The sequence below is a fragment of the Chrysemys picta genome, chromosome 1 (genome assembly GCF_011386835.1).
Source record: "Chrysemys picta bellii isolate R12L10 chromosome 1, ASM1138683v2, whole genome shotgun sequence".
Taxonomy (NCBI): Eukaryota; Metazoa; Chordata; order Testudines; family Emydidae; genus Chrysemys; species Chrysemys picta.
In genome coordinates this window covers 39,595,498-39,619,227 of record NC_088791.1, presented here as the reverse complement: position 1 = coordinate 39,619,227, position 23,730 = coordinate 39,595,498, and the positions used below count along the sequence as shown (strand labels likewise).

The 23,730-nt window shown below is 44.9% G+C and overlaps 1 protein-coding gene and 1 pseudogene across 3 annotated transcripts in view; one reads left to right on the top strand and one right to left on the bottom strand.

Annotated features, from left to right (window-relative positions):
* Positions 1-5,663, bottom strand: part of TRABD (TraB domain containing) — a 55,819-nt gene extending 50,156 nt beyond the window's left edge. The window contains exon 1 of one of the 3 annotated variants that reach the window (XM_042844203.2): positions 5,496-5,663. In XM_042844203.2, the coding sequence (XP_042700137.2) occupies positions 5,496-5,645 (150 nt within the window). In that variant the 5' untranslated portion in view covers positions 5,646-5,663. The remainder of the gene's footprint in view (positions 1-5,495) is intronic. The other 2 variants (XM_005286111.5, XM_065555150.1) reach the window with 2 other exon arrangements.
* A 4,154-nt stretch (positions 5,664-9,817) lies between these two features.
* LOC135981000 (kinesin-associated protein 3-like) lies at positions 9,818-22,530 on the top strand (annotated as a pseudogene).
* The last annotated feature ends 1,200 nt before the right edge of the window (positions 22,531-23,730 follow it).

Genomic DNA, 23,730 nt, shown 5'->3' with positions numbered 1-23,730 from the left:
TACATTGCACACACACACTTCTCTCTCCTGGAGAGAGGATGACAGAACAAGCCACATGTGATAGATATTAGTCATGTAGCTTAATGCACAACTGGAAAGAGCTCAGTTATTAAGGTGATAAGCATGGTATAAGAACCTATAGCCTCCTCAGAGCTCTATCTGCTAAGAGTTAGTAATCTCTGGCCTATGGATGTTTTGTGGGACTAGAAATTAATTATTTGTGTTTGTTATAAAATGTTAAATATGTAGTTGATGAGTGGAACTGGAGAAAGAGGGTCAGGGTCTAGGAGGAACCTGGTACCAAACTAAACTAAGGATGCAGGAACGCATGCTGATTCCACTCTCCAGGCTGCTAGTTCTCAAATTCTGTGGCCCTAGCAGAGCTATGATTTCTTCGTGCTTTCAGCTTTCCTTGGAAATAATTCTGCCATGAAGAATGTGTGTAGTATTTTATATTCATAAAATCATAGAAGATCAGGGTTGGAAGGGACCTCAGGAGGTCATCTAGTCCAACCCCCTGCTCAAAGCAGGGCCAACCCTACTAAATCATCCCAGCCAGGGATTGGTCAAGCCAGGCCTTAAAAACCTCTAAGGATGGAGATTCCACCATCTCCCTAGGTAACCCATTCTAGTGCCTCACCACTCTCCTAGTGAAATTTTTCCTAATATCCAACCTAGACCTCCCACACTGCAACTTGAGAACATTGCTCCTTGTTCTATCATCTGCCACCATTGAGAACAGCCTCACTCCATCCTCTTTGGAACCCCGCTTCAGGTAGTTGAAGGCTGCTATCAAATCCCGCCGCACTCTTCTCTTCTACAGACTAAACAAGCCCAGTTCCCTCAGCCTCTCCTCGTAAGTCATGTGCCCCCGCCCCCTAATCATTTTCGTTGCCCTCCACTGGACTCTCTCCAACCTGTCCACATCCTTTCTGTAGTGGGGGCACCAAAACTGAACGCAATACCCCAGATGTGGCCTCACCAGTGCCAAATAGAGAAGAATAATCACTTTCCCTCAATCTGTTGGCATTGCTCCTACTAATGCAGCCCAATATGTCGTTAGCCTTCTTGGCAACAAGGGCACACTGTAGACTCATATCCAGCTTCTCATCCACTGTAATCCCCAGGTCCTTTTCTGCAGAACTGCCTCTTAGCCAGTCGGTCACCAGCCTGTAGCAGTGCATGGGATTCTTCCATCCTAAGGGCAGGACTCTGCACTTGCCCTTGTTGAACCTCATTAGATTTCTTTTAGTCCAATCCTCCAATTTGTCTAGGTCTCTCTGGACCCTATCCCTACCCTCCAGCGCAGAGGTGGGCAAACTACACCTGGGGGACACATCCGGCCCTCCAGACATTTTAATCTGACCTTGAGCTCCCGCCGGGAAGTGGGGTCTGGGGCTTGCCCTGCTTGCTCCACTCCGCATGGGTCCCGGAAGCAGTGGCACATCCCCCCTCCAGCTCCTATGTGTAGGGGCAGCCAGGGGGCTCCGCACGCTGCCCCCACCGCTCCCATTGGCTGCAGTTCCTGGCCAATGGGAGCTGCAGGGGCAGCACCTGTGGACAGGGCAGCGCACAGAGCTGCCTGGCCACGCCTCCACGTAGGAGCCAGAAGGGGGACATGCCGCTGTTTCTGGGAGCTGCTTGAGGTAAGCACCACCTGGATCCTGTCATCCTGACTCCCTCCTGTGCCCCAAACCCCTGCCCTGATCCCCCTCCTGTCCTCCGAACCCCTCAGTCCCAGCCCAGAGCACCCTCCTGCACCCCCAATCCCTCATCCCTAGCACCACCCCAGAGCCCACACTCCCAGCTGGAGCCCTCCCGCAGCCCAACCCCCAATTTTGTGAGCATTCATGTTCATGGCCTGCCATACAATTTCCATACCCAGATGTGGCCCTCGGGCCAAAAAGTTTGCCCACCCTTGCTCCAGCGTATCTACCTCTCCCCCCAGCTTCCGTTTATCTTACTGTTAGAGATAGACCCAGACCAGAACACTGGATCTCGACACCCCCTGAAATTTTGGATCTGTCCACTCAACATACTCAATAAAGATCTCTTTCCTACAAGTCTGCCCACCTGCTTCAATATTATTGCTCAAGAAAGAACACTGACATTTGATGCATAAGGCAGACTACATCTCCGTATTTAACAAAAAAAATTGTAACCATCCTCCTCCCCCGCCCAAAGACATTTTACATTTTATTCCTATTCCAAGTGGTTCCCCTCCACACTCACCTCCCTTTCCCAAAAAACAAGAAAGGCGTAAGATCTGTGCCTGACTTATAATTTTTCAGCACGTAGCAGTAAGAATACACCTCCCCCCCCCCCAAAAAATCGATTTAACACTGTCATCACTGAATTAAACAAGACATGAGTATACAGTTAGAACACTGGGATGCTAGGGTTACAGATGCTGATGTTACAGGTATAGAGTGACCAGATGTCCCGATTTTATAGGGACAGTCCCGATTTTTGGGTCTTTTTCTTATATAGGCTCTATTATCCCCCACCTCCGTCCCAATTTTTCACACTTGCTGTCTGGTCACCCTATACAGGTAGCTCTTCCCCTCCCCCAATCACAACTCAAAACCTAGAAAAATCAAATTGCTGAAACACGATAGAGTCTGCTTAATCCACAAACAGAAAAAGGATAAGACAATGAATTCTATAACCATTTTTTGACCAAGAAACCCAATCAACCCACTATAATCAAGCAATTTAAATATCTAGAGATAATATTATGCAAATGTATTTTTCCCTGTAAGTTTAATGTTTGTTCAAAATGCAGGACTGAAAGTCCTAGAAGAAAATTTCTTTTATTTTGTGTGTTTGTTTTGTTATTTTAGGTTCATTAAAAGGAACAGAATCCATCTTATTTACTCAAAACACCAATGCAAAATGAACATTCTCCAGGCATATAGTTAAATTTGATAATTCTTGGGGAAAACTACTGACAGTGCCATGCATGCACAGGTACAGTGTCACTTTGCAAAGTTTAATCTCTTGGGCATTTTTCCTCCAGAAGCAACAGTTAGCAGTTGTCAAGTTGTTTTCTACTTCAGTAAATACAAAATGAAAGTCTCTCAAACAGGTAAACCCTTATAAAAACAATAAACAAAAACATCCAAAAGTCAAACACTTTCCCTGGAAACTGGTTAAAAATAAATACCCCAATCCTGCAAACAGCAACACACAGGAGTAGTCCCAAGTGTAAAGTTCAGCATGTGCTGAAATGCTGGCAGGTTTGGGGCCAAAAATTTGCTACCAAGGTCTGTGTGAACCACGACTACTTTTAGAGCTTAATTCAAGCACTTTATTTTACAGGAGTTTACTGTAAGTTATGGCACAATACTAATATCTGACAAGAAAACTGGAGTATGAAGCAGGGCCGGCTCCAGGCACCAGATTAACAAGCAGGTGCTTGGGATGGCCAAGGGAGAGGGGCGGCACCTGCGGCAATTCGGGGGCAGCAGGTCCTTCACTCCCTCTAGGAGCGAAGGACCTGCTCCTGAACTGCCACCGCCGATCATGGCTTTTTTTTTTTTTTTTTTTTTGCTTGGGGCGGCAGAAATGCTGGAGCCGTCCCTGGTATGAAGACAAAAATGTGAGGGGAGGGAAAGTGGCTGTTGTTGGTTTTTTAAGACTGAAGTAAAACAAAAACAAACAAAAATCACAGAAGTGTAAAAAGCTCTTAGCACCTTCTGTTTTCAAATCACCACACAACCACCACGATCCTGATCATGCCATACTGCTTGTTAATACAGACTCATGCACCAGGATGCAGACCTACTGAAGCCAACGAGGATTTGTACAAGGATTTGTGCAACCATTTGCAGGACTACTGTCTTAAAGATGGATTTTTTACTCTAAATTGGGTTTATGCCCACTCTTGCTCTATGAATTATGCTGAGGAAGTTCTATGGCCACTGACCTGTGTTGTATAGGCAATCAGACTAGAGGACAACAGTGGTCCCATCTGGCCTTGGAAACTACAAAGCTATGATGTACAAAGAAAGCCTTTTTAAATGCTTCATGCTGCTTTGGCTCTGAATGCAGCTCAGGGGACAGGTGGTGGGGAAAATGGCTTTTTTTCTCTCCTTTATATATCTCCTTTAATGTTTAAAGTCCTGCTCTGAGCTGAATATCCTTATCTCCGTTTTACAAAAGTGGGAACGGAAGCACAGATAGTTTAAAGCAACTTGCATAAGGCCATCTAGCAAGGCAGTGGCATATCCTGGGTTAGAGTTCCTACCTCCCAGCCATGTGTTCAGTCCATGAGAACATGCTACTTCACTTACATTGCTTTGCTGACAGCAAATCTGACAGCCACTCTATCTGGTTATTCACACTCGCCAATAATTGTATCTTTATCATCTTCTACATCCTCACGCAGAACTTAAGGCTTACAGCTTATTTAAACCTAATATTGATTTTCAATTATATTTTCTCCACTACATAATGAGGTGGGGAGGGGGAACCCTGAAAGTTGTTTGAAGTTATTCAGCAATAGATATAACAATTTGCAACCTTTGGTTTAAGTCGATGCACTTTTGCCCCTTCATGACTGCTTCTGATTGTCTTTTGAAGTTTGTTAAAAAGATAACTCTCCACAAAGCTCCAGAACTTTGCTGACTAAGAAAATAACGCCAAAGAATTCTGCTTGTGAAGGGACTTCTCCCATGGAAAGAACTGTTCATGCGTGTAAATAGTACCTTGCATAAAACTTTCTAATAATTATAGGTTTAAAAGTGCCCTGTTCCTAATTGCCTGACTGCCATGAGCAACGTGAGCCACCCCCAGCACCTGGGAAAGGAATGAAGAGTTGAAGGAGGGCAGAGCAGGAAGTGATTAGAAAAAGCTTTTACCTCACACAAGTACTTTGTGACACATACGTTAAATATTATGGTGTGGTCAGTTTCTGTCGTGTCACAAGGCCCCTGGAAAGATTACAAAAGTTCCACGGTATGAATTTTCTCAGTCCCCCACCCCATATGCTACCAACTTCCTGATCAAGCAAAAGCTCGGCAACTATGACATTTTCTGAACTCTTCCTTCACACGCACTCCTCCCTTCGCCCAAAGAAGAACCCCACTTCAGGGTGGAGAATCACTAAGAGAGCAGATATTTTCGAGTGAAACATGTTTCGTGGAGACAGGGGGAAAGGGGGGGGGCGCAAAGGCGGATATCCTGGATCTTAATATTAAACTTCCCTCCTGGTAAAATCTCTGTAAAGAGCCTGGAATACGTGAAGCAGGAGGAACAATGTGACATCCCCCACCCCGCTCCGGATTCTTGGACACATTGTCGCAGGCAGGCACAGTGTAGCTGCCGCATGGACCTCGGACTCCCCAAACTGTGCCTGAGCCCGCCGCACAGCTGCAACATGGCAACAACATGCTGCTGCCGCCTGCGAGGAACAGCCAGGCAGCTCCCGCCTCGGCGCATTTAGCCCGGACGAGCCGGGATGGAGAATTAAGCCCCCACCCCCACTGACTTACTTTGCGGGCCCCGCTCGCGTGTGAGTGCCCTGGAAGGCAGGATCGCGGCTGCTCAGACACCGCCGCGAGGAGAAGGAGAAGCAAAGGCGAGCGGCGCTCTCCGGCTCCGAGGGGCACGTTAGCCGCCGGACAACATGTTGTATTAGTCATTCATACGGGGCGGGGGGGGGAGGAGAAAAGCGGGTCGCTCTGCACCCTGGGAGCCGTAGTTCCCCTTGGCCGCCCCGGCTGCGCCGTACCGGGAAGCGGGGGTGAGCAAGGGATGATAAACTACAGCTCCCACGGTGCACTGCCAGCGCATGTGCCACGCTGCTGCTAGTGGTTTCTCCTCTCCCTGGCTGGGAGCTGAGGCGTGTGGCTGGTGCTGCTGCCCGATCCCTTCTGCCCAGTGCGGCCGCCTGGGCAGAAGGGGCGGGTGTTGTTGTGAGATGTGGCTGGCTCCTCTGCCCATAGCGAAACCGATGGGAATCTGGGGCTCAGCAGAGCCCGCCTCTCTCCTTAGCCTGTTGTTGCAGACCATAGAATCTCAGGGTTGGAAGGGACCTCAGGAGGGCATCTAGTCCAACCCCCTGCTCAGAGCAGGACCAACACCAACTAAATCAACCAACTCGATGCTGCTGCTGCAGTCACCCAGTCCTGCCCCTGTCCCTGCTCCTACTTCCCTTGGAGCAGCGTTGGGGCAGTAGGCAGAGTTTAAAGTGTGTGTTTAAAGGTTATAGCTCCTACTCAGGGGCCACCTCCTGTCTCCCCATAAAACAAATCTATGGAGGTCTCAGTGTATAGTTTTCTGACATTTAAAGTCTTGTTGGTATCATTAAATCACCAGCTTAGACTGAAGGCCTGTGCATCGTACTGTATTTCTTCAGACAGAAGTAGGGGAAGTTTAGAGATAAGCCTGAAGCAAAGAGAGAGTAAATTTTTCAAAAGTACCTAGGTGACTTAGGCACTTAGGAGCCTATGTATCACAAAAGCAATGGGAGTTAGATTCCTAGGGATTTAAGTCACTTAGGGCCCCTGAGTCATTTCAATGCTTTTTGAAAGTTTTACTCCTAGTCTTGCTAGACTCACACATCCAAATCCGGTCATCTTAGCCTTTCTTCCATCTGAGTCAGACTAATCATGTTCTTTCCATGCGTTTTTTCTTTACTGTCTACACATAATAGGGTGAAGGGTGTATTTTGGTCAAGATCTTAAAATCCAAGGTCCATCCGCTCTCCCTTCTCCATAGACTTTAATCACATGGCACTTACTATATGAGCAGCATTTTACTCCGGTGTCCTTAACTAAAATGTTCTTTCACTTTAGTGTTGGTCTCTGGCTGGCCACAGGGCTATCACTCTTCCCCCAGAGGTGCTTAATGACTTGTTTGTTTTGGTTTTCACCAAGAAGGTTAGTGGTGATTGGATGTCTAAAACAGTGAATACCTGTGAAAATGAGGTAGGATCAGAGTCTAAAATAGGGAAATTTAGACAAGTTAGATGTCTTCAAATCACCAGGGCCTGATGAAATACATCCTAGAATAATCAAGGAGCTGACTGAGGAGATATTTGAGCCATTAGCAATTATCTTTGAAAAGTCATGGAAGACGGGAGACATTCCAGAAGACTGGAAAAGGGCAAATATAGTGCCTATCTATAAAAAGGGAAATAAGGACAAGCCAGGGAATTACAGACCAGTCAGCTTAACTTCTGTACCCGGAAAGATAATGGAGCAAATAATTAAGCAATCAATTTGCAAACACCTAGAAGATAATAAGGTGATAAATAACAGTCAGCATGGATTTGTCAAGAACAAATTGTGTCAAACCAACCTGATAAGCTTTCTTTGACAGGGTAACAAGCCTTGTGGGTAGGGGGCCAGCAGTAGATGTGGTATATCTTGACTTTAGTAAGGCTTTTGATACTGTTTCACATGAAAAAAGCAACAGAGGGTCCTGTGGCACCTTTAAGACTAACAGAAGTATTGGAGCATAAGCTTTCGTGGGTGAATGCCCACTTCATCAGATGCAAGTGGGCATTCACCCACGAAAGCTTATGCTCCAATACTTCTGTTAGTCTTAAAGGTGCCACAGGACCCTCTGTTGCTTTTTACAGATTCAGATTAACATGGCTACCCCTCTGATACTGTTTCACATGACCTTCTCATAAAAAAAAACCTAGGGAAATACAACCTAGATGGAGCTACTATAAGGTGGGTGCATAACTGGTTGGAAAATCATTCCCAGAGAGTAGTTATCAGTGGTTCACGGTCATGCTGGAAGGGCATAACGAGTGGGGTCCCACAAGGATCTGTTCTGGGTATGGTTCTGTTCAATATCTTCATCAATGATTTAGATAATGGCATAGAGAGTACACTTATAAAGTTTGCGGATCATACCAAGCTGGGAGGGGTTGCAAGTGCTTTGGAGGACAGGATTAAAATTTAAAATGATCTAGACAAACTGGAGAAATGGTCTGAAGTAAATAGGATGAAATTCCATAAGGACAAAGGCAAAGTACTCCACTTAGGAAGGAACAATCAGTTGCAGACATACAAAATGGGAAATGACTGCCTAGGAAAGAGTACTGTGGAAAGGGATCTGGGAGTCATAGTAGATCACAAACTAAATATGAGTCAACAGTGTAACACTGTTGCAAAAAAAGCAAACAACATTCTGGGATGTATTAGCAGGAGTATTGTAAGCAAGACACGAAAAGTAATTCTTCTGCTCTACTCCACACTGATTAGGCCTCAAGTGGAGTATTGTGTCCAGTTCTGGGTGCCACATTTCAGGAAAGATGTGGACAAATTGGAGAAATTCCAGAGAAGAGCAACAAAAATGATTAAAGATCTAGAAAACATGACCTATGAGAGAAGATTGAAAAAATTGGGTTTGGTTAGTCTGGAGAAGAGAAGACTGAAAGGGGACATGATAACAGTTTTCAAGTACATAAAAGGTTGTTACAAGGAGGAGGGAGAAAAATTGTCCTTCTTAACCTCTGAGGATAGGACAAGAAGCAATGGGCTTAAATTGCAGCAATGGCAGTTTAGGTTGGACATTAGGAAAAAAACTTCCTAACTGTCAGAGTGGTTAAGCACTGGAATAAATTGCCTAGGGAGGTGGTGGAATCTCTGTCATTGGGGATTTTTAAGAGCAGGTTGGACAAACACCTGTCAGGGATGTTCTAGATAACACTTGCTTTGAGTGCAGGGGACTGGACTAGATGACCTCTCGAGGTCCCTTCCAGTTCTATGATTCTACAATTCTATGAAGAGCTGACTGTATTTCAGTGATGCTGTATGTATAAAACTATACAGGAATAAAAGGCACACTGTAAATGTAAGGTATCATTATTATGATATGTCCAGTTCAGAACTAAGACCACCATGAATATGCCTGCTATTTGTTTCATTTGTCTCTGTCCCCCTTCCTGACTCTCGTTGTCTCCTTCATTCCATTTCCCCTCTTTCCCCGTGGTCCGTCCTTGCCTTTGTGGTTGCATAGTTAACGTTTTACTTGTAAAACCTGGAAAAATCAATACCTGTTTAATCACAGGCTGTATAATGCAATACTTCAGAAACAAAAACTGGGACTAGACATGTACAAATGTCTCAGGGAGAATACGTTCTGGGCCAGAAAAACCTCTTCCTGTGGGGCCAGGTGTGAGAGCTCATTATAGGAACTGATTGTTTACTAATACCTTGTCCAGCCCCTTTTTCCTGTGCCTCCTCCCGGTCATTGGCATTTATATATTCTTTATCTGGAGTTTTCACTAGGACAGAGTTTAACACAAACTTTACAGTGTTCCTCATCTGTTTTTCTTCTGTTTTTCCACTCAAATATTTTACTTGATTAACATATTATAGCTCAGAATTGGGCTGAATTGGTTAGGAAATATGTAGTATGTGGAAATCAGATACAAACATATTGGTGTTTCTTGATATGGCAAGGAACTACACTTTCCATTAAGAGTAATAATAGTTTGTACTTACCACGCAACCAAAGATTAGACACGGACATGGAAGAGAACATTAGATTTGATCAACTCAATTTATAAGGGGTATAACTCTTCTGCTTCTGGACATAAGCCAACCACTGACCAATGGGTTAGGAAGAAACTTCCCCAATGAGCGGCTTATTCCACAGATGTCCACTATAGGTTTTCTTACACCTTCTTCAGAAACCATCTGGTACAGATCACCATCCAAGACAGGCTAGATGGGACCTACTGATCCACTCGGGTCTGGCAATTCCTACATTCGTTTGAGATAGGTTAGCAGGGTCTCACACTATTGTTCCCCTGGTTTACGACATTGTACCCTGGTTATGTCAACAGGGGCATATGCTTCCACTTCTGATTATTGTTTTCATTCCTACTTCAGCAAGAGCAGAATGGTGGTTGAATGTGCCTTTGCAAGGACGAAGGTAAGATGGAGGGGCCTTCTGCAGAGAAACAATGTTATTGACTGTACCTTCTGCATTGTTTCAGCCTGCTCTATGGTGCACAACATTTTTGAAAGCAAAGAGGAAGTGCTCCAAAGGGTGGGGACCGATCAGGCAGAGGAAGCCGCAGCATGGCTACAGTCAGGGTCCCAAGGGTTGCAGGACTCAGCAGCTGCTGACAAAAACAGGCTTGCTTGTGTCATTAGAGATGCCCACCGCAGGAACTTTTCAAGTGACATAGTTGACAGTGCTGACAGCTGTGCTTTTTTTCTATTTTTTTTTGTAGTTTTGAGGAAGAGAGCATTGTAAATTGAATGCTAAATTAATTGAATTGAATTAATTAGCAGCTACTAGGTAGGTTATTGCTGTCTGCTAAGTAGCTTATCATAATAGATCTATCTGGCTTTTTCAGTTGGCCTTAATACCATGCATCTCTTTTTGAGAACTTCATTGTTGACCTGGAACAATTTTGGTGCCAGTGACAAGAGCCATAGGGAAACAGGTAGGCAGCAATAGGGGGGCTGATATATGCTTTTTTTCAGGATGTCACATTTCAGATTACACTGGTCTACAATTTTTGAGAAGTCGTCTGCTTCAGAGATAAAATGTGCTATTTATTATGTATTTTGATGTGCTGAATTCAAATATGACAATTAAAACAACTGATTGGCTACTGTTTCTAAGATATTTAAGTTTTTACATTTTATGTCTATGCATATTGTGTAGATAGAGTTTTAATCATAAATTGTAAACCTAGGTCTTTTCATGTGTTTATGGTTGCTTTACATGATAATATTTCACCTGTCCTGTTTATGTAACACTTTAAAAATCAGCAAAAGGGTTATTTAAATAAAATTTATTATGAAACAAAAGGCAAAAAACTATTCTGTACATAGTTTAGTCCTATTCAGTGTCTACTCGGCGCTTCTTGGCTTGTCTCTTGTATTCATTAAATGGAGCATCTCTTGTCACTGTCCAGCAATAGTCTGCAAGCATTGATGGGCTCCATTTGCCCTGATAGCGTTTCTCCATTGTTGCAATGTCCTGGTGAAATCGCTCGCCGTGCTCGTCGCTCACTGCTCCGCAGTTCGGTGGGAAAAAAAAAATCTAGATGAGAGTGCAAAAAATGCATCTTTAGTGACATGTTGCAACCAAGGCTTTTGTATGCCTTGAGGAGGTTTTCCACCAACAACCTGTAGTTGTCTGCCTTGTTGTTTCCGAGAAAATTTATTGCCACTAACTGGAAGGCTTTCCATGCCATCTTTTCCTTGCCCCGCAGTGCATGGTCAAATGCATCATCTCAAAGAAGTTCACGAATCTGAGGACCAACAAAGACACCTTCCTTTATCTTAGCTTCACTTAACCTTGGAAATTTTCCACAGAGGTACTTGAAAGCTGCTTGTGTTTTGTCAGTGGCCTTGACAAAGTTCTTCATCAGACCCAGCTTGATGTGTAAGGGTGGTAACAAAATCTTCCTTGATTCAACAAGTAGTGGATGCCGAACACTTTTCCTCCCAGGCTCCAATGACTGTCAGAGTGGCCAATCTTTCTTGATGTGGGAATCTCTTGCATGACTATCCCATTCGCAGAGAAAACAGCAGTACTTTGTGTATCCAGTCTGCAGACCAAGCAAGAGAGCAACAACCTTCAAATCGACACAAAGCTGCCACTGATGTTGGTCATAGTTTATGCACCTCAAAAGTTGGTTCATGTTGTCATAGGTTTCCTTCATATGGACTGCATGACCAACTGGAATTGATGGCAAAACATTGCCATTATGCAGTAAAACAGCTTTAAGTCTCGTCTTCGATGAATCAATGAACAGTCTCCACTCATCTGGATCGTGAACGATGTTGAGGACTGCCATCACACCACTGATGTTGTTGCAGGCTACAAGATCACCTTCCATGAAGAAGAATGGGACAAGATCCTTTTGACGGTCACGGAACATGGAAACCCTAACATCACCTGCCAGGAGATTCCACTGCTGTAGTCTGGAGTCCAACAGCTCTGCCTTACTCTTGGGTAGTTCCAAATCCCTGACAAGGTCATTCAGTTCACCTTGTGTTATGAGGTGTGGTTCAGAGGAGGAGGATGGGAGAAAATGTGGGTCCTGTGACATTGATGGTTCAGGACCAGAAGTTTCATCCTCTTCCTCGTCTGACTCAAGTGAGAATGATTCTGGTACATCAGGAACCAGCAGTCCTTCTCTGTGGGGTACTGAGCGTATAGCTGATGGAATGTTTGGATAATGCACAGTCCACTTTTTTTTCTTTGACACACCTTTCCCAACTGGAGGCACCATGCAGAAGTAACAATTGCTGGTATGATCTGTTGGCTCTCTCCAAATCATTGGCACTGCAAAAGGCATAGATTTCCTTTTCCTGTTCAACCACTGGCGAAGATTTGTTTCATCCATGACTTCTAGGAATAACATAATGCAATTCATATCTTGTATGATGCAATACCAGCTTCAGATTGCATCATTCATTGTTTTGCCTAAAAAGCAAGTACTGTCCAAACCCAGTCATAGATTTATTCATAGATCCAGTCAAAGATGTATTTTAGTCATTTCTGGTTTAAATTGAGATCCCTTCCCTTTATAACTCACTTATCCTCTGCCATTCCCAAGTCAAGGGTCATATATACTGACCCAATAGCATATCTTGAAAACTAGAGCCAATCAACAATTTTAAGCATCATTTTCCTTCTCAGTGACCCAGAATTAGTAAAGTTTGACTACCTTTATTTCAGAAGCAATTTGCTGTAGAGCAGTGTTATTTTAAAACTCCTTAACATGTGTAGGTGAAACATTGGGCACTGTCAGCAAAATGGAAAAAAAAAAAAAAAAAAAACCACACAGAGTAAACTAATGTTACTTTCTTCCCAACTCTATAGAACACTCACAGCTGTTGATTTTGTGGAAGAACTTTTCCAGATATAGGATCCATGCAGGACAGCTACTCCAGTGCCTAGACTGTATAGAGTATTTCAGTAGGGGGCTCCAACATAGCACCAACAGAAGAGCTTCAGTGACTAGCCCCATCAATCACTGTAGAGCACTGAAGAACATTTTTGAAGTGTCTTTAGTAAAATGTACGTGTAACCCCTTTGGGGTTTAGAGAGCATGGCCCTTTAAATCTTTTTCCTAAGGGGGAGGGGGAGAGTAAGAAAAAAGGAGGGAAACTCCAGGGGGCAGCACTGGAGCTCCAGGAAGGGGGAGAGGCAGCCTGAGGCCCTGGAAAAGTGAAGCAGCAGAGAACCTGCCCGAGGCCTGGGAAGGACAGGGCCGATCGGGGACAGCCCAGGACAGGAGCCAGGAGGAGCACTGTGCCAGGGAAGAATCGCCCGAGAAGGACAGGCCGGAGCTGGACCCAGTATCATGGCTGCCCAGAGCTGCATGGGGCTGTGAGTACTGGGGCTTGTGACTCTGCATTGGGGACAAGGAGGGAGGTTGCTAGATAGTTAAGTGGGGAGGTGGTCGCTCTGGGTGGCTTTGCAGAGAGCGGCAGAAGAGGGCACCGGAGGGGTTTGTTGGGGGAAAGTTCACTGGCGCCGAAGACGACCAGGAGCACCCAAGATTCACCACTGGACTGGAACTTTGCTCAGGACTCCTGAACTCTGTGTGCAGACACATTGCTCAGTGTCTGCCCTTCCAGACTGTGCTACCACTGGGCCTGTGGGGCCTTGGCTTGGATGCAGCCCTGTCTTATTGCTCCTCCTATATTTCCCCTTGTTGTTTTTCTCCTCTCATCCCTCTGTAAATAAATATTTCCCTTGTTATATCCACTGTACTTTTCCTGTGGGTGTGTGTGTGTTCACTCTGGGGGGTTTGGAACAGGTGCCCCTGGGGTGGAAGGGATTTCTCCTGCTGCATTCCTGCGTTCGCCTTCTCTTGGTCAGAGCTGCCTGCAGAGCAGACTCCATCTTGGCCACGAGGGCGCTAAAGTTACATACACATTCCTCTAGGGGCTCCAAAGCAGGACCTCATTGATCAGCTGCTGTGTCCACACTGCACTGCACTGAGGAGACATTAAAAGGACCACAAACACACAAATCGAGCCTGTGCCTTTTTATGTTTCTTGATGATGTATACAGAAAATCTGAATAGTGTTGGTGGCTTGTGTGTGTGTGTGTGTATGTGTGAGTGGTCTTTTAAAAAAAGAACTGCAGGAAGGAGGTGATTACCTGTGTTTTACATTAGTAATTCAGGTTTTGCCTGTCCCGAAAGACTTCATGGAGACTGGAGAACTAGTGAAGTGATGGCATCACAAAGTCAAGCAACTGAAAGTTGAGAGGGGATGTGGTTTTCATAGAGTCATAGAATGTAAAGGCAAAAGCGGCCATCAGATCATCCAATCTGACCTCCTGTATACCACAGGGCACCAACCCCACCCAACACCTGCATACTACACCCAACAACTGAAATTAGAACAGGGTATTACAGCTCTCAGGAGACCAAACTATTATGTGCTACAAGCAGAGAACAGAAGGGACCAAAGTGCACCAGTACCAGTGGCCCCTGCAATGGCAGGAAATTGAGTAAGTGAGATATATCCACATAATCCTGACAAACAACCAATGCTCCACACTGCAGATGTAGAGGAAGACAAAAACTCCCCAAGGACACTTCTAATCTGACCTGGGGAAAAAATTCCTTCCTGACCCCACATATGACCCTGAGCATGTAAACCAGGACCAGGCAGGCTATAGGCGCCGAGTTTCTAATCTGCCGGGGGGTGCTCCCATCAGCTCTGCCCTTCCCTGCTCCCACTCCACCCCTTCCCCCAAAGCCCCACCCTTGCCCTGCTTCTTCCCACCCCTGCTCTGCCCCCGCCCCGCCTCTTCCCCACCCAGTTCCACTCCCTCCCCCGAGTTCGCTGCACCCTCACTCATCTCCCCTCAGCGCCTCCTGATGCCACGAAACAGCTGTTCCGCGGCAGGAGGCTCTGATCAGCAGGGCCCACTGTTGGTCAAGAGGCACTGTGGAGAGAGAGAGAAGCATTGATAGGGGGGCTGCCAGTGGGTGCTGACCATCCACCATATTTTTTCCCCGTGGGTGCTCCAGCCCCAGAGCACCCTTGGATTTGGCACCTATGAGCCAGGCAAGCACCCAAGAGAGAACGCTCAGTGCCACCTCAGAGCAGCAGCCCACCTCATCCAGTTTTAATGGATTGTTTAAAACTCATTGTGGAAAACCTGGCTCTATTGAAATTAATGGCAAAACTCCCATTGACCTGAGTGAGCCAGGATGCCACCCACTGTTGTTCTGTTTGTTCTCGTCAACACCTATTTAATTTCAATTAAACAGCATTGTGGGTAGAGATTCACCATGTCGTCCTTCAGTTAAGAGGTAAGAGCTCCCAATACATCTTATAATTATAAGATTAAAAATCAAGCAGAAAACCCCCTTAAAAGCCTTTTAGCCCTTATTTATCAAAAAGATGTTTTAATTTTTAAAAAATCCTATGCATTTCACCTCTAAAATCTTACCTCTAGGGTTCTGAGATCAGTCCGAGTTTTGTCACTGACTTCATTGGGTGCAAGCACAGACCTTAAAATGAGCACACACCCAGAACTTAGCCTTAAATACTGGCCTGTCAGTGGTTACTGGTGCACTTAGGGAGAGGGGAGGATTTAATAGAAAAGTAAAGTAATGCTTTTAATGCACCTTTAAATCTAAGACTTTGAGCTCCCCTCTCCCCCTGCATTTCTTATGCAGTGCATCCAAATTTTCCATTGACTTCAATAGGAGTTTTATGCCCTCAAAGGCATTTATCCTTAACTCAGCTATTTTTTCCCCCCCAAGAATTACACCAAAACCTCCCATTGTTTTCTTGCCATGTGTCAGAAAAACTTGGGCTACGAATGGCATTTTGGCATTAGCTCAGGTTCTCCTTTTCTTCTGGTTTAATTCAGACTCATTATTTGAAGAGAGCACCCTGTGATTTAATTGTTTCTATGCAGCAACAGGACTCTAGATAAAAGCAACATTTTCATCTTATCTTCCTCAGCTTTGTTCCATCATGGAACTTCTTTGTGTCTCTGGTGAAGAGAAAGATTAAATTTTGCATGTCACACTGGCATTCTTTAATTTCTAACCTACAAAACTGTAGCAGAGTCTACTCACGGCAGGTGTGCTGTGGATCCCTGGATCCAGCATGGGGTAGCAGCTCTTCTCCTCCTTTGGTGGTCCCTGCCAACAGCTGCCCTGGCCCTGTAGTGGTCTGCCTCTTTCTGTGACTTGGCCATCCAGCCAGCTTACTTTTAGTCATGCCGCCTCTGGAAAAGACAATAGGGTTACCATACGTCCGGATTTTCCCGGACATGTCCGGCTTTTGGGGGCTCAAATCCCCGTCCGGGGGGGAAATCCCCAAAAGCCGGGCATGTCCGGGAAAATCGGGAGGCTCGGCCGGGGCCTCTTTGTCCGGGGCCGGGGGCATGGTGCAGGGGGCCGGGCTGGGCGCGGGGCCGGTCCGGGCCCGCGGAGCCGGGTCGGGGAGCCGGGGGGTGCGCCGGGGTCGGGGAGCCGGGGTCGGGGAGCCAGGCTGGGAGCCGGGGTCGGGGAGCCGGGGAGTGCGCCGGGGTCGGGGAGCCGGGGTCGGGGAGCCGGGGGGTGCGCCGGGGTCGGGGAGCCGGGGCCGGGGAGCCGGGAGCCGGGGTCGGGGAGCCGGGGTCGGGGTGCGCCGGGGTCGGGGTGCGCCGGGGTCGGGGAGCCGGGGCCGGAGAGCCGGGAGCCGGGGTCGGGGAGCCGGGGTCGGGGTGCGCCGGGGTCGGGGAGCCGGGGTCGGGGTGCGCCGGGGTCGGGGAGCCGGGGGGTGCGCCGGGCCCGCGGGGCTGGGAGCCGGGGGGTGGTCGGTCGGGGCCGGCACCCCAGGGCCCGAGCCGACCCAGGCTGGAGCCGTGGGGGGACCAGCCTGGGCCGCGCCTCCTCCCCCCCCCCCTTACCTGCTTCAGGCTTCCCGCGAATTAAATGTTCGCGGGAAGCAGGGGAGGGGGCGGAGACTTTGGGAGGGGGCGGAGTTGGGGCGGGGGCGGGGCTGGGGGCGGGCCCAGGCCCCCGGGGAGTGTCCTCCATTTGGAGGCACAAAATATGGTAACCCTAAAAGACAAGCCACGCAAATCCGTGGTTTGGCACCCTCACACTGGAGGTTCTCCCCAGTGTCAGGCTTTTAGGGCCTGCCAGCCCTTGGCTCCGGGATCTTCACACCCCACCCTTTGTGGGCTGGGAGCGGAACCCAGGCCCGCCCTCTACTCGGTTCCAGCCCAGGGACCCTGTATGAAGCCAAGGAAGTCTGTTTGTTCAGACCCTCTGCTACATTCCTGAGCTACTTCCTACCATGACTAGAGCACACCAATAGTCTGGCAACGTCACACTGGAGGTTCAGCGTAACTTCAGGCTTTTGGGGCCTGCCAGCCCTTGGCTTCAGGATCTTCACACTTCCACCCTTGGTGGACTGGGAGGGGAACCCAGGCTCTGGGTTCCAACCCAGGGACCCTGCAGAAGCAGAAGTCTGTTTGTTCAGATCCTCTGCCGTATCTCTGGGCTGCTTCCTGCTAAGGCCTACAGCTCGGCTTTCCTCACAGTCTCTTCCCCCACTGATGCTTCTGCAGGTCCTAAAACAAAGGGGAATTAAACTAGTTATGCTAAACAAAAGAAACAAAGTTCTTGCACCAGGCCTACCTGTCCCAACATGGCTCTGACTCATAGGGGACCAGGGTACTGGAACAATTTTTATAGTGGGGGTGCTGAGAGCCATTGAACCAAACTGTAAACTCTGTATATAATGAAAACCACTTCAAGTCAGGGGATGCAGCAGCACCCCCTGCACACCTAGTTCCAGCACCTATGTAGGGGCCTCTACATAGGTTCTAGCCACAGCTGGTTCTTCCTTCTCAGCTGTTTCAAGGTAGTTTCTGCTGAAGTTCTGATCCAAGCCCAGCCTTATTTCCAAACGCTAACTCAAGAGGTCTATTCCCTCTGTTAGTCAGCCACCACAGAACTGGGCTTTTCCTCTTTTATCTCCTCCCTCCTTTATCTCCTCCCTCCAGGCTTAACACCTTGCACAGGTGTAATGGGGTGGGGCTGACTGAATCCACAGGCTCTCCTTAACCCCTTCCTGGTCAGTGTGGGTCTGTATATCCCATCGCAGAACACATACTCTAATTCACTTCCCTGTTGATGTAATTGACTCTGCACAATTCCTGGGCTAGAATATACTGAAATGCTGATACACCACTGCATAGGAAATCCAGTTCATTGTCAGGTTTCCATATATAATAAATAATAAATCCAAGTTATCATTTTATGTTTTCCAGGACAATGGCAATTCATAACTCCCTTCTGACTTGGTAAATGCAAGATTTTAAGGGTAAAATCCAGAAATAGGCATCCCTGCTGAGAATCTGCCACACAGCTTCATAGATTTCATAGGGGTTAAAGCCAGAAGGGACCATTCTATCATCTAGTCTGACCTCCTGTATATCACAGGCCATTAAATGTCACAATTACTCCTGTATTGAGTCCAATAACTTGTGTTTACATTTGGCTAACGCATATCCTCCAAAAAGGCATCCAGTATTGAGTTGAAGACATGAAGAGATAGAGAATCCATCACTTCTTTGGTAGTTTGTTCCAATGGTTAACCACCCTCATGGTTAAAAAAATTGTGCCTCATTTCTAATTTGAATTTGTCTGGCTGTATTATTGTTACATGTTGAAATAATTAGATTGCATAAGAAGTTAGGGCAGAAAAGAAAAAGGTTATCCCTATCTGGGATAGCTAAATATCTTGTTAAAAAAGAGATTATTAGAAGACTAAATTAAACAAAATTCAAATAAAGTTACATTAGCATCATCTTTCTGCATTTTCTCACTTGGCTCTCTTAATAGATACACTTGTACTTGACTGAACCTTTTTGCTTTTAACCTTGCTTTGTTTGTACACAACAAATAAAAAGTTTTGGATCAAATCATAATTTTGTCTTGACAAATTAATTAATTATTAAGTTTGCCTTCTGAGGAATACCAGATATTAACTCCATAGTTAATGATGAAAACCAACCAGAAATGAGATCAGAACCCACAGCTCTCTGTACTGAAAAGAGGCATCTCCAGGCAGTAATATAGTTGTTTTTTAAAAAGAAATGTTTATCTTAAAGTAGCCACTAGAGGGAGCATAAACCTCCCCTTAAATGTAATGGAAACATTGTAGAGCAGGGATCACTTCAGGCTGAGAGAAAGCACCTTTGACATGATCCCTTGTCAACAAATTTTTTCATCCTTTGAGACAACACGGCATGCTCTCCATCTGGGATTTCTAGCAGCATGACTCCCACTGGACAGCTATCAGTAGCAGCTCTCCTAATGCTAGGCACCAGACCTGCTGGAATCTACAGTTAGAGATGATTGGTGGGTGAAGACAAACACAGGAGAATGGGAAATGGGGGTGAGAGAGGGTAGAGGGCAAAAGTGGAGAAAGAAAACCAAAGAACACAAGACAGACAGAGGAGAAGACAAAAAAGGAAAGAAGAGGCAGAAGGATGAAAGACAAAACATACATCCCTCCAGAAACATCCCTTTTGTCAGCCACAGACTAGAAAAATTGCCTCCAGAAAATTGAATTGAGGTATCAGAGGTGGCAAGAGTTTATGGACAAACTGAATCGTTTTACGGAAGGTAAGCGAACAAACAAATCAACTGGGACATCAGTTATTTTTTTAAATTTACCCTGTTTGTCATCACTAAGAAATGTCTGAAGTAACCCCTGATATACAGTAGCATGTGGTCTCTGCCAGCATTGTGGTAAACAATGTCAGTAAACATTAGGCAGGGATCTACTGCTACTTAGTCCTGAAAAAACTAGGTTATCTCAATCTGCCTGTAAAAATCCATGCACATCTGTAGGAGTGTATAACTATTCTGTGTATAGCACAATTGGGCCGTGGTCCATGACTGGGGTTCCTAGGCACTATCCCAGTACAAATATATAATAATAAATAATAATGGGATTACTCATATGTTTAAACTTACAGATGTGTTATGTTTCTTCCTGAATCAGGGCTTTAGGGCTTGATCCAAAGCCCACTGAAGTCAATGGAAAGACTTCCATTAACTTCATAAGTAGGCTTGGCAGCATAGGATTTTTTTTTTAATAATTTTGATAGATATCAATGTTTATTTTTAAGATTTTATTTCCCTATTTTTATCCATTTAAAATTTCACAGTTGAGGAAGTTAGGAAGGGTGTCAGACAACAGTGGGGGTAAAACAATAATTTAATGACAATAAATGTTGAGAAACAAAAGGTGAATGCTTCATAAATTGTTAAAACACAAATTGTCAACATCACATGCAGAATATACAAAGTAAATATTCTTAAAACATACTTTAAGTTCTCAAGCAGTTTCTTACTTTGCCTGTCTGCGACTTTTGAGTATCATCAATGGAAATATTTTTTCCATCGGTTTATTTGGGTACAGTGAAATAGATGTTTTCAGCTAAAAATCTAATCCTTCATGCATATTCATAATCTTTTATTTACATACAGCAATATTAAATGAAGCTCTATTGTTTTGACAGTATGGGCCACATTTATGCAAACATTTACACACAAGAATAACTTTCTGTAGGTGAAGAGTCTCGGTCTCATGAATTCCATTGGTTAGTAAATATAAACAGGGATACTTGAAGGTTTAATTGTTTTTAGCTAGCAATAATTTAGTCATTGGACTTTTTGTACAATAAATAAGAGAAGATTGGGGAGAGCCAATACTGTTAGAATGGCACCTTTTCTAAATATTTATTTTCACTTTAAGAACGATTGGTGAAGAGCTCCCTGTTACTAACCAGGAGTATTCTGATCCATAAATCCCAACTTTTTCCCTGTTCTATTTTAAAGGGTCACTTGATTCTTGGTGATAGGATCATGTAAACCAGGAATGTATGGAACAGATGTTTTATTGCATCTGGGTGCCTGAGCCTTGAAAGAAGACTGGAAGAAAAGTTGAATTTGCTGCTGATATTTATATTTTACTCTTATTTTTTTGTCTCAATCTCATGAGATAATCACACACACCAAAATTGGAACTTTGGGTGTGAATGTCAGGATACTTGATTAGTTTGAGCCAGAATGTTAATTCCTATGTTCCCACGATAGATCCTGAGATAAAGAGAGACTAGCTTCTGCAGGAGGTACTTATTCCATAGACAAAAACTGTTTCTGAAAATCCTAAGAACTACACCTTGGAAAAGAACTGTAAGAAAACCTACTGATTGTTATTATTATATGTATGACCTTCTTGACAATGTGAAGCTGCTATCAGTTGCTCCTTATTTGCAGCTCTTTGCTAAAGGCAATCACATGTAAGCTGAAGATGTGGAACAAGAACATTTTCCATCTGAAACCACTGGACCAAGAAAACTGTGAATTGCTTTTTTTGGTGGTGTATTTCCTGATAAAGGTCAGGATTTATAAGGGGAAGGGGAAAAAAAAAAAAAAAAAAAAAAACCTGGTTGGAAAGGAATCATACTATGGAAAATGGTGAAAAGCTACCAGGTGAACACGAAGAACAGGTGCCTTCTAACAGTGACAGAACCTTTCTTCCAATGAAGGCTTGAAAAATAAGGCAAGACAAGTTCAGTTGCCTTCCAAACTTGCTGCACTTTTTAGGAAATGAAGGCTACAAATGGACAGCAATGCATGGTGTCTATTACACAAACATGAATGATTGCTTTAAATCAGTGTTCACAGACTGCGTACCACAGTTAATGAAGATGCCCTCTAAGTGCTTTGCTAAACACATTGACCTGGCTGCTAACAAGAAAAATGTGACACTTACCTACTTAAGGAACCATATTGAAGATGTTAATAAAGAAGACTCTGCAGACACCATCCATTGATGATGACGACGATCAACAGCATTTCTCAGCAAAAGTCAACCAAAAACCTCTGTATATGAATTCTGTTGTTCACCTAATAGCTCACTAATTATGAAGTGGAATAATTGGCAATGGAATATTTGAGTGCTTGTAAATTTGACCAAACCTAGTTTAAATTGGGAACTTGTGTTCATAGAGTACACGTGTGCTGGTTCCCTATCACAAGGATAAACTAAAATCAAGTTCTGTACAAAATGACCTCTCCTAGAAGTGGTAATAATGACTGGAACTGTTTTACAGATGATTCCTGTGCTGCTCTGCTAGCTGTACCTGGAATCATTCCAGCATGCTTTGAACTGCTGAATGTAGAGCCGTGAGATGAGGCATTTTTGTGCCATATTATCTCTTTTTACTAGATGGTTTTCCATCAGCCATCAGAGATATCATCAAGGAACTTAGACTCTAGCTTACTGAATATACCAGATTCATGACAGAAACATGGAGCTCTGCAAGGTCTACGATAACACACTTGATATTATAATAGAGTATGCAGAAAAATGGGCTGAGAAGATGCAGAATGAGAAGTTCCTCTGTCACAACTCTCAAGGCTTAATTCTTGAGTCCACTCTTACTGCTTTGTACCAGCATGGTAGCATTTTATATCCATTTTGCACTGCTGTAAATGATTATACAAGGTGCAAAAAAAGGAGAATCAGGCACTATGTATTATAGCCCATGAGGCTAGTCTGCTAGCTTGCTATATTGCCTAATGTGTTTTCTTCATTGGTTTGATTATATTGTTAGGGATTTTGTTTATACCAAATTCCAGTATATATTCTCATAATATTTGGCTGTAGCACAAGGAACCTACAGGTATATGTCCTGTATGATTAAGCTAGAGTAAGTTAGCATAAGTGTTTGTAACCTTTGGCATAGATAAATGGCCTACCACTTTTTGTCCTTGGGGAACTGCATGGAAAACCGAACAGAGAACTGCATGTGTTTACCATGAGTCTGGAACAGACCGGTAACCACAGGGAACACTGCAGAACATGTAAGTCATGATTTAGGCCAAAGGTAACGGTTTTGGGGATGAAATATTCATACATATTAATATTGATTATATGTCATAATGTGTTAGCCTATAGAATAAGTGTATCCGAAGATTTATCTGGGTGAGGAAATAAGATTTGGGCATGGTAGGTTGGGCTGATATGAATATTCAGGGCATTGCCAGGACCCTATAAAAGGGCAAACAACAATGCAGAGGGGATCACTCTTTCTATCAAGCTATCAGCTCAGCTTTGGCAATATAGCTTAGCTATTCAACATTCGAACCTGATCTCAACCAACTTGGGGAGCCTGGACCATCAAATTCATCGGTCATGCCAGAGACGAGGCAGACACCTAGTATGGAAAATTTCAGCCTAAACAGTTAAAGTTTGGCAAAGAACGACAAGCAACTGAAAAAAGTGTCTTATAAAGGGAAGTATTGGCCAGTCTTAACTACGGGTGATGCTACCAGCAGCCTCTAATTCTTGTACAATGCTGTGGTACAAAATTATGATAAGCACTTGATTAATCATGATAGACTGTGATCCTGAGTGACAGTTTCCAAGGACAGGAACAACAACATTTAAGAAAATGATTAAGGCTGCCAGGGCATGGGCTGCATACCTAGTGGGTGGAACAGGACCTTGCCTGCTGGTTGTAGTGGCAGTTTGGAGTAATGGCAAGCACAGAGTCAGGGTAAAGAAGCCAGCCAAAAGTGAGAACTGGAGCCATGATTGGGAACGCCAACCCGAAAGGTAAGCCAAAGTTAGGGTCAAGAAGTCAAGCCAAAGGTTGGAGCCTGAATCAGAATCAGGGCAGGGAGGCAAGGATTAGACTGAAGCAGGCAGGAATCAAGGCTGGAGCAAGGAGCGAAAGCAG